Source organism: Grus americana, unplaced genomic scaffold (genome assembly GCF_028858705.1).
Source record: "Grus americana isolate bGruAme1 unplaced genomic scaffold, bGruAme1.mat H_67, whole genome shotgun sequence".
Classification (NCBI taxonomy): domain Eukaryota; kingdom Metazoa; phylum Chordata; class Aves; order Gruiformes; family Gruidae; genus Grus; species Grus americana.
In genome coordinates this window covers 52,933-64,108 of record NW_026561390.1, presented here as the reverse complement: position 1 = coordinate 64,108, position 11,176 = coordinate 52,933, and the positions used below count along the sequence as shown (strand labels likewise).

Sequence of the window (11,176 nt, the reverse complement as noted above, 5' to 3'; positions counted from 1 at the left end):
CAATCCATTAGCAGATTCATATGCAGCTATGCATAGTAACTCCGGTTCACCAATAACTTTGAATGTGGAAGATGAGGAGCAACAGACCGAAAAACAGGTCAGTTAAAAGGCAATTTCAGGCATAAAAATTAAAACTTTATATAGTACAAACTTTACTGTTATAGTATAACAAATATAAAAAATAAGCATCAGTAAAAATCATTTTGTCATTCAGTTGATGATGTGACTAATGAGCTCCTTTTGTGCAGAAGGCTCTTTCCATGAGAAACACTAGACTTAAATCAGTGTGCTGGTACACTCTCAAACTCGCTTTGATGTCGGTGGCTTTCCACATCTGTGACTAAGGGCAGAATGTAGATGCATGAAGAAAATACTGAGACCCAGGGATAACTTCCAGCCCAGTGTTTTGGATGCCAAAGAGGAATGGTAGTGTTTCAGAGATAATTAAGAAAAATACCAGCAGTCTGTTTAAACTGTTAATAAGTAAATGGAGAATGGTATGTTTCTGCTCTTGCTCCAGACACGGGCCAGCAGTCCAGTAGAAACACATACATATATAGATACTGAGTAAAGATGTTCCCCTATTCTCTGTAATTATCACTGAGCATAACTGACAAATCTCAGGCACAGAGGCTGTCCCAAGCACAGCTATAGGCTGGGCGAGGAATGGATTGAAAGCAGTCCCAAGGAGAAGGACTTGAGGGTATTGATTGATGAGCTGGCAGTGTGCACTTGCAGCCCAGAAAGCCAACTGTGTCCTGGGCTGCATCAAGAGAGGTGTGACCAGCAGGTCGAGGGAGGTGATCCTGCCCCTCTACTCCACTCTTGTGAGACCCATCTGGAGTACTGCATCCAGCTCTGGGGGCCCCAGTACAGGAGAGACATGGAGCTGTTGGAGTGAGTCCAGAAGAAGGCCATGAAGCTGATCAGAGGGCTGGAGCACCTCTCCTATGAGGACAGGCTGAGAGAGTTGGGGTTGTTCAGCCTGGAGAAAAGAAGGCTCCAGGGAGATCTAATTGTGGCTTACCAGGACCTGAAGGGGGCCTACAAGAAATCTGGAGAGGGACTGTTTATCAGGGAGTGTAGTGACAGGACAAGGGGTAACGGGTTTAAGCTGAAGGAGGGTCGATTTAGATTAGATATTAGAAAGAAATTCTTCACTGTGAGGGTGGTGAGGTACTGGAACAGGTTGCCCAGAGAGGTTGTGGATGCCCCCTCCCTGGAAGTGTTTAAGACCAGGTTGGATGAGGCTTTGGGCAACCTGTAGTGGAGGGTGTCCCTGCCCATGGCAGGGGGGTTGGAACTAGATGATCTTTGAGGTCCCTTCCAACCCAAACCGTTCTATGATTCTATAAAGACGCAACCAAAAGAATTCTAGCTTCTGCATTCACAATTTACATAAACATTCTTATGCATTGAGTCATGTCAGTTGATGGAAATCATTCTTGTGTGTTGTCATGGGTTCCTAAAAAACAAAGAAATCTATTAAGAATTATCAATCATCATATCAATGATGTTTTTACTGAATATTGCAATACACAAAATTTGACCTAGCATCTCCAAAGAAATAAAAAGACCTAATTTTCTAAGCAGCCTAGCCTTACTTAATAGAGGTAGCTCAAAATTGCCCATTAGGAGAGTTCAACTACTTAGGCTGTACAACTGCTTGTGTCAAAGTCACTCTCAAAGCCCAGGATTAGATGTCACGGTTCTTAGGGCATGTCTGCTTGGAGACAGGAATGTGCACGATGCCATGCTCCCGAGGCCGTACAGAATCCACACCAGAACTGGACCACAGCCAGCCTGCGTGGAGTGCAAGCGGAAGGATTTAGATATGTCTGAACATGTCCTGTCTCCACTAGTGAGTAATAAGGATCGCTTGGTGAAGTGGTTGCTAGGATGAATGGGGTCTTTAGTCTGCCCCAGACTTGCTTCTGAAAATAAATCAACCTGCGTGCACAGTTGCAAACGTTGAGTAGTATGCAAGTTTAGCGTTGATCTCAAGCACACAGTTTGCAGAGATTTGTGGTTTAAAAAAAGAAAATGTAAAAAAAAAAATTCAGAGGTAATTCTATATTTTTCTAGAGAACTGCAATAGTTATGCCTATGACTGATTTTGTTTTCCAGTTCAAGATTGAAAAGTGGCAGATTGCACTTTGTAACAAAAGCAAACCTCAGAAGTTTATAAATGACTTGATGCAAGCACTTTATACACATGAATACATGGCTACACACAGCCTGACAGGCGCAAAGTCCTCCTCTTCAAAGGATAAAGCAGCAAAACCAGCTATGAATCAGAATGAAGTTCAGGAGATCATAGGTGATGACTTGTTCACGTTATTCAATGTGGCACTGACTTGATGGAGGGCTTTCTCTGAGGGAGGGGCTGTAATGCTTAACAGCTGGTCTACTCGGGTGATGTGCTGTTTCCTATTTCCTTCTTCAGCTACATACTTTTTTAACTCAGCTGTTACAAATACTGTTAGTGAAATGCTAAGTAGTAGTATTTCTGTTGCGTGAATTTTGTGGGTTTTACTTAAGTGGTTACTTAGCACAGGGATATAATTTTTTTTTAGCCTTTGAAAGGTTAATCTGTGACAGTCAAATTTGGAGCATGACAATAACAGATAAGGGAAGGCAAAGAGAGGACACAGATCAAATTTAAAATAATGTCTGCTATGTTCTGAAGTTAGTGAATGTTATGAATGCTGACATTTTAAATAACGCTGGAGGCAAAATGAGACAATAAGTATAGAAGACAGGAATAGTGATCAGAGAAGCAAACAAAATTTGTTTTATGCTGAGGTTTAAGGCAAAGAATGTTTGGTGCATAGGAAAGAGAATAATTTCAGATGGAAGTAGCAGCTTTAAAGAAAACAGTATTTTGTGAGCACACGAAGCCTGATTTTTATTGGTTTCCAACCTATAGCTTAATACTTGAACAACATAGCCTAAATTCCTGTATTAGAATCCCTTACCCATTGCCATTCTCTTGGACTTCCCCAGTTCTCTCAGTTCCCTTCCCAGTTTAGCTCCAGTCCCTGTACCTTGGTCCAGTTTTGTTGAAGCGGGCCAGCAGTTTCAAAAGTTATCAGTTGCAGAAACCTCTTTTTCTTAAGAGCCTAGCTAAAGAAAAAGGCCCAAAGTCAAGAGAGAGAAAAGGAAAGAGTGCGTAAGGTGGTGAAAATATATTTAGAGGCAGTAAGATGAGACAATTTCAGAATGATGTATGAGAAAAATTAAGATTTCATGGGATGACAAGAACAGTTGGACTCGATGATCTAAATGGTTTTTCCCTACCTCAATGATTCTATGATTGTAAGAGCTACCGGTGACTTTTCAAAGGTGGATTCTGGGGAAGGGTCTAGGCAAAACTGAAAAGGGAAGCAGAGATGATAATCAGGACACTGAATACAGCAGGCTGCAGAGAATTCAGTGACCAAGGGGAACCTATAGAGAAGTCAAAGAAGTTTGTTGAGGGAAATGACAACACTCCTGAATTCAAATAGAAAAGTTTCAACATTATACAAGAGAAGAACTAAAATAAGAGGGAAGCCTGGGAGTTCTAGGACTGTAGAAAATGAGTTAGTAGAAGTTAGTTAGTAGTTAAAGAAGATGGAAACTATAAAACTTCAAAATGAAATGAAAGAGGGGAGAAAAACAGGGGAAGGGAAGATGATCGAGGAGAGCAGGAGTTGCATTCCTGATGTTGAGTTCTGTTTGGGTTTTTGCATTCAAAAAAGTTAGCCAGCCAAAACAGAAAGGAAATTTTTAGGTAAGGAGACATCACCTGCAAATGAAAATTAATGAACAAAATCTGTAAGATTCAGAGGCATGAGGACTGACGAGGATAGGAATAGGACTCTTTGATCAAGAGCAGAACAAAGGGAGAGAGGATGAGCAAACACAAATCACTCACTACAGGAAGCCCTTTGTGGCCCTGGAGTTCCCTTTGAGTTTGCCAAGAGAAGGCACAGAGAAAAGCAAGAGCTGGCGCATGCAAAATCTATGAAGTATTGTGTGAAGAAGCAAAGTAACTAGAGCTGAAGCTGATGAAGTAGCTGGAAATTTCAAGATGCAAGAAATGAGTTGTTTCACTGATTTGGAGGCCTCATATATATCATCTCTTTATTTTGCAGGAATCACAAAACAGTTGTTTCCAAACACAGATGATGCTTTAATTAGGCGAATGATGGGACAAAAACTGAACAATTGCACCAAGAAGCCAATTTTAAGCAAAGATGTTAACTCAGGTGCTTTTCAGAAGCATAGCTTTTGGTAAGTCTTAGAAAAAAATAAAAATGTAGCCTCAATATGTAATTCCGTATATTACCCTGTGGTAACAAAATCTAAAAGCAGTCTTAAAATTACCATGAAGATACGTGTTCATAGATGCATTGACAAGTAGGTAAATATTTTCATAACCTTGTAATACAGAAGCAGTCCAACTTTACAGCACAAAAAAAGTTGTTCATTCTAGACAAAGCTGCACAAGGCTATTAAATTACAGGAAGAGGATACAGAAGTAAACATGGAGTTACCTTGATCCGTATGTCTGTTTTAGATTTGGCATTATTTACTTTGCTTATTATTTTCTGTAGGCTCTCCAGAGACCAGTCAATTCCATTTTCATGTCACCTGTTGCACCTCAAATAACCCACAAGTAAAGATAAGGAAAATCACACCTCTTTTGTACCTACTGATAGAAGTACTGTAGGAGAGCTAAATTAGCATTATTTTACTGCCAGAAGAGTCTAAATTATTGGGGCAGAGGAATTATTTAACAACATCTTGCTTTTTATGGGCATTCTTACCTTGTGAACAAGACTAAGTCTAAAAGTGCTGAACTCATCCCTATTGTCAGTCAAGTCAATTATTTGCATAGTACTGTTTCCATATATACCAAACATACATATCATGGAATGGCTGAAGTTGGGAGGGACCTCTGTAGATTGGCTAGTGCAACCCCCACTGCTGAAAGCAGGGTCACCTAGACTGGGTTGCACAGAGCCATGTACAGTTGGGTTGAGTATCTCCAAGGATGGAAACTCCACAACCTCCCTGGGCAACCTGTTCCAGTGCTCCATCACCCTCACAGCGTAAAGGTGTTTCGTGATGCTCAGAGGGAACCTTCAGTGTTTCAGTTTGTGCCCATTGCCTCTGGTCCTGCCACTGGGCGCCACTGAGAAGAGGCTCCATCTTCTTTACACCCTCCCATCAGATATTAATCCACATAGATAAAATCCCCTTGAGCCTTCTTGAGGCTAAACAGGCCCAGCTCCCTCAGCCTCTCCTCAGGAACAGGAGAGGAGATTAAAATCAGGGAGACAGGGAGAACAGATTTGTCCTTACTTTGACTTTCCATACTGAAGTAATATTTTACTTCTTTCTAGTTCAGTTATCTCGTGCACGTTTTAAAATGTATATTTGCAACTGTAAGACACTTCATAACAACAACAACAAAAAAACCAAACAATGAATGAAACCACTCCAAGATACTTGACTATGTTACAACACAATTGTTTGAAAAGTGGCAGTGCTTTGCTGCTAAAATTCCTCTCTAAGCCACCTGGAAGTACTCCATGGACCACCAGTGGTCTATGAATTACTACTTGAGAAATAATCAGATAACATCTACTGGAAGAATCCACATACACAGGTTTTCCCATGTGGAAACAATAAACAAATGCACTAGCCTGGCTAAAATACAGTTTACTATGTTAATGCTTTTCTCCTAGAGATGACAAAGCTTCATAAAACAAAGGTCCTCTGTATTTGTAATATACAGTGTGCATTGATTCACTGTAGTATTTTTCCTTGTCCTTGATGCAGGTGGTAAAAAAAAAGCACAGAAACATAGACTCTGTCTTCTTTGAAAGTACTAAATCTTAACTATTTTATATTTATATCTTTATCTTCATTAGATAAATCCATAAATTTTGCTAATTCCTGAGTCTTCTCATGTACAGACACAGTATTCCTGAAGCCTTGACAGGAGGATCTTGAGCTAGCACTATAACAATTCTGGGTTGTTTTTTAATACTGCCTATAGACCTTTCAGTTTAAACTTGATATCTTAAATATGTTTTTATGTCTGGTATTGATAAGTGCTTACGTAAAATCCAGTCCAACATCCACTGAAACCAATGCAGATATTGCCTGCATAGCTTGTCTTGAATGGATGCTTATTAGAATGCATTTATAATGGATTCATTTTACATCTGTTCAGAATTTCCTCACTATAAAAGCATTTAAGCACTTTGTAGGTAATCAGGATAATGGTGGCCATTCCTTTAACTCAGATGACACAAGTTTTCTCTGTAAGAAAATTAGAAGAATTTAAAAGCGCTCATAATTTGACAGTTCCTCCTTCAGTTCACCTTCCAGCAATGACGTACAGAGGGGCCAAGAGAAAATGCTACTGTGCAGTGCCTTTAGTAACAACTTACACAAAAGTTACGAACTTTTAAAAATGGTGATATTGCAGTTTTGATCTCCTCCCTGGCTGCTCCACCTTCCTTGCCCACCTCCTCTGCCCTTCCTCAGAACGTGATTACAATTCAAGAGAAGGAGTTTGGAGTCAAATCCAACAAGACAGACAAATGACCATCTCAGATCCATATGGCTGAGGTGAAACAAGGAAAAGGGGAATGTGTCAATGAAGAAAACTAGTTAACTAGCTAATAAACAAACTCTGCTGCTCGGAAACTAAGAACAGTAGTAATTGCACATTTAATGCGAGTATCTCAGGCTCAGTTATAAATTGTCTCAACAGTGGTTCGACAGCTGCTCCTCAGGGCATCATCTCTTCTGCTGTTCCTCCCAGCACACAAGACCAGCAGGATGATGATTCAACAGCTGCTAATGCACAAATTCAGCAAAGCAACAGCCATCTGTCTCCTCCACCTCCCACCACACAAGGTCAGCAGGAGTACTTCAAACCCACTTCTTCTAAGGTGGAGTCTCATCTCACCAGAAGCTCACCAGCGCCCTCTCCCAACCAGGGTTGCAGACAGGATCTCAGGAATTCAGACAAAGAGTAATAGAAGGTATTTCATACCGGTTTAAATTCTCAATGGAGATTAAGGAGTAGTATAAAATAAAAAAGAAGTAATATCTAAATCGGCCTAGAAATAGTGGACAGAGATGCTGCAAGCAGAATAGAAGCCTGAGAACCATTTTCTCAAACAAATTAAAATCCCACAGCATAGAAAAAAATGAAGGCATATTAATATCTTTGGCTTTAAGATATTATTAAATATATGCATGTTACACAGTAATTAAAAAAATATAAACTCATTCTGAAGAATATAAGAAGAGTTCCCCTTAGCTAGAAAAAAACATGATTTAAAGTAATACCAAAAGAATGTATAAAAGGAACCTTAATCCCCTTGCTTTCACCTTGATAGCTGATGGAAAACCGCTTTACCGATCAGAGAAAGCTATTGCATATTAATACAAAAAAGATATAGAGGTATGAAAAGAGAATAGAAAAATTTCCTAGTGAAATTAAGACTATGACCAGCACAGGGCCACGTGAGCAGAGAAGGAATAAAATAGCGGAGGATGCTGTTAACTTGGAAAGAAGAAAATATTCTTGGGGCAATGAAACTGCAGCTCTCAAGATGTCTGCAAGAAAGCAGCAGCTCATTTTTAACCTCTGAAAGCTGGAAAGGCAATGAAAGAAGCCATGTTCCCTCTTAGCTCAGGGAAGGGTCCTCCAGGATAGCCTCTTAGGTTGTGGAGGCCATACCTTCTCTCACAGGCCTTCTGCTGCTGGTATCCTGCTGGCATCCTGCTGGCTTGGCAGCTCTTGCTCTCCCTTCTTCCCTGAACATCAGGGTGCCTGATCCCTCTGGTCAGGAAATGGAGGACTGTCTTTTGGAAGCAAGTAGTACAAGGCAGAATTGCCAGCCTTTACTCCCTGTGTTCCAATTTTGGTATGCTACCTCTTGCTGGGAGAGTAAGTAGGCAGGCAGAGCTTTCCTTACGGGACTGGGACTAGAAAAATCCCAGTAACTGTGCAGTTCCTCTTGAAATTTAACACCACTTGCCCCTGGGAGCAGCTGGCAGTCACACACCCTCTAATTGCCTGAGGAGGAGGAGGAGGGGGGAAGCTACATTTTTTTCCTCACTGACTGATTCCAGGTTTACAGGGTGCTGGTAGCATGGGAAGGAGAGAACACTTGGATTATAGCATTCGTGCTTGAGTGTACTTCTCCCAGATCAGAGAGTGCTAATACTTAAACCTATTTTGTATGTGGCAAACAAACAACTAAGGAGTCAAGATGAAGGAAAAAAAACCCAACATAAAGTTGAAGAAACCTAGCTTGACTTGAGGAAGATTTCTGTAACTCAGGAGATCTGAGCTATAGAAATAAATTAGAAATAGTATTAGGGTGAATGCCAGAAAAAAACCCTGAAGATAGGTTAGCAGCCAAATACCTCTAAAAGAAAGTGCTGCAAACATAACTGTACTAGAACAATGCACTAACAAAATGCACTGTGAAGAAGACTTTTGTGGGGCTGGGGTATGAATTAAGTGATCTGCTAGCCTTTTCCATCTCTCATGTCTATCAATTCCTTATAGATAAGATCAGGATGAAAGCAGGTATGAAATATGATGTAAGTCCTATCTCATGTTATTAACTACTATCCATAAAATGCAACAGAAGGATGTTTGCTATTATGTATATTTTGTATATGTACTGTATGTACAGCATATAAGAATGTATATAGTTAATCATATTTTTGAAGCAACTTTCTATAAAATAAAATGAAACATTACTACGTCTTAGTTCTACTTTCTTGTCCTGACTGTCTTCTGGGCCTTTTCTTACATCCATCTCTAATGTAAGGTGTTTGAGTTTTTTCTCGCTCACTTTTTTTTCCTTTTTAAAAAAAACTGTTCTGAAGCCAGCTTCTATAAAGCTCATAATCTTTAGCTGGGGAAGGAGTTGGTCTAGCTTACAAGGGCTCTCTAACCTTAAAGTTGTCACAGCTGATATTGCCCAGCTGCAGCTGTTCTGCTATTTGGGAGGTGTAGTAACACTTGGGCAGGTACACGGAGCCAAACATGAGTGGTGGCCCTCCCTGTCGCAGTACTGAAGATCACACTATAGCACACGCTCTTCTATTCTGCTGACCAGGTAAGTTGTCGAAGGCTCACCACAAGGAGTAAAGGAGGATTTTGTGTGGTAGGATGATGGGCCTACTCCCAGGCACAAGCTAGGAAGAGAGATGGGTGTTCTGGACAAAAAGAGCAACACAGAAGGAGACATCTTAGTGTTTTGCTAAAGGGTAAGGAGGGAGCAAGCTGCAAAGGATTGTTCCTCTCTCCTAAAGTATAGGACTAGTGTTATCCCACCAGAAAAAAGAAGATAAATAGCTTTTACACAACGACACAGTTAACAGAAAAGCCATGCTCCTTGCAGTATGACCAAAAAGGAAGAAAATACAACTGGTTTTCCAAAATGACCCTGACAAACTGAGAACACACAACTGAAGACTAGATAATCACAGATTAGAAACTTCAGAAGTATCAGAAAGGGAGACCAGAGCAGTCTAATGCTGCTTCTGCCAACATTTGCACTAAAATCAAAATTAATTGGTGGTGTGTAAATGTGTGGTGTCACAAAGTGTAAAATTCTTCTGATACGAGTGACAGAGGACACATAATTTGCATTACGTAGAATAGGAGAAGGCTGACGGCTACTGTAGAAAAACCTAACAACTATATGACTATACAGCATTTAGTAACTGGAGATTTAGTACTGAAAAGGTAAGCAATACTAAAACTAATAACTTGAACTATTTGTTTCTATTACTGCATTTTAGATTGAAGATTACCCTGGAAAAAAATTTGGTCATTGTTTATTATGAACTGCTCAGTAAGAACACTTGCTTTCTAACGAGGGAATAATATTGAGATATGTGAAGAATGGGATAAAAAACTTACTGAAAAAATATGCTATTGAATAAATCAAGGGTTTTAATGCATGTCAAGTTCATGTCTCCTCTTATTATGGTGTATAGATAGGAGTAAAAACAATCCAAACTGCCAGACATCTAAATTTTCTAGATCAAGAGTAAGTGGCAGTATGCAATGTTGAGGGAAATCAATGGTTAAAAAGGCAATGTTTCACTCACTTTAAGGAGCAAGGAGAGAAACAAGGATGTTGAAATATGTTTAAATTCTATAAAAGAAAATCATTAAGGGCACATTATGAATATATGGAATCGGTTGCTAGCGAGCATTACTGAGTTTATATAAGAGTCTGGTCAGAAACAACTTCCACATCCTATGTGATACCCAGACTTCGTTTGGAGGTTTGGACTTGGAGATCTGAGGTCATGAAGAGCAGATCGTGGGTACGCCCTGCTCTCCCAGGTTTGTTTGCTCCTCCCTTTGGCAATCTACTGCCTGTGTTTAAAAAAAAAATTACTCTCTTACCAAGTTAGACAGTGAATGTGGCTTGCAGGTGGCCCACCAGCCAAGAAGTCCAGCAGGCTACATCTTTTCTCTTCTCTACGAAACGCGTAACAACTTTCCCAAGCTGACCCAGCCTGGGAAGCCTGTGCTTTCCCAGGAATTAGCTGAAATACTCAAATTTTGGAATTCCAAGTTTTGTTAGCATATTATAAATGCTGACATGATTGCATGGCAATTCCCTTACTATTTTTTTTTTCCTTAACTGTGTTGTTTAAATACGAGGAGGATGTTTGGATGGGTCATTGCATGAGCAACCATTTACGTAAATTACTGCTGAAAAATTTATATTCAAGAGAGTGTCATTTTTATCGGGTATCAGAGTTTGGAAAATTAATGCCACCTTGCTGTTCTAGTAACTTGTCACTATGGCACTTTATCTAATCTATCCTCAAGAATCAAAATTAAGTGCAAATGCAAGCTATGAATAGAATGGCTGCTATTTTATTAGCAAATTTAAGTTATAAATGCAAAATATGAAAGTTTAGACAGCAACAATGACTTTAATTTTCAAAGTAGTAGTCAGGTTTCCATTATTTTAATAATGAAATAAAACTGTTCAAATCAATGTTGTTTATACAGTCCAACAATAGTGATTAAGTTGTACAAATTTGTTTCCTAGTATGTAACTAGTATATATAATTAGCATCTGTTTGTCTGTCTTCTCTCATAAATATCAGAAGCTCC

General features: G+C 39.7%; 1 protein-coding gene across 1 annotated transcript; it reads left to right on the top strand.

Annotated features, from left to right (window-relative positions):
• The first annotated feature begins 6 nt into the window (after positions 1 to 6).
• LOC129200356 (BEN domain-containing protein 6-like) lies at positions 7 to 8,790 on the top strand. The gene is made up of 4 exons (XM_054811687.1): positions 7 to 97; positions 2,128 to 2,320; positions 4,140 to 4,278; positions 6,776 to 8,790. The coding sequence occupies exons 1-4, from the start codon at positions 29 to 31 to the stop codon at positions 7,041 to 7,043; spliced, it is 669 nt and encodes a 222-aa protein (XP_054667662.1). The 5' UTR covers positions 7 to 28; the 3' UTR covers positions 7,044 to 8,790.
• Positions 8,791 to 11,176: the final 2,386 nt, after the last annotated feature.

Bases quoted from the DNA above. Each gene is read 5' to 3' on its own strand.
- LOC129200356 (XM_054811687.1), top strand. From the start codon at position 29: ATGCATAGTAACTCCGGTTCACCAATAACTTTGAATGTGGAAGATGAG. The intron at 2,321-4,139 runs GTGATGACTTGT...TTTATTTTGCAG, and splicing joins TGAAGTTCAGGAGATCATAG to GAATCACAAAACAGTTGTTT. The intron at 4,279-6,775 runs GTAAGTCTTAGA...TTGTCTCAACAG, and splicing joins TTTCAGAAGCATAGCTTTTG to TGGTTCGACAGCTGCTCCTC.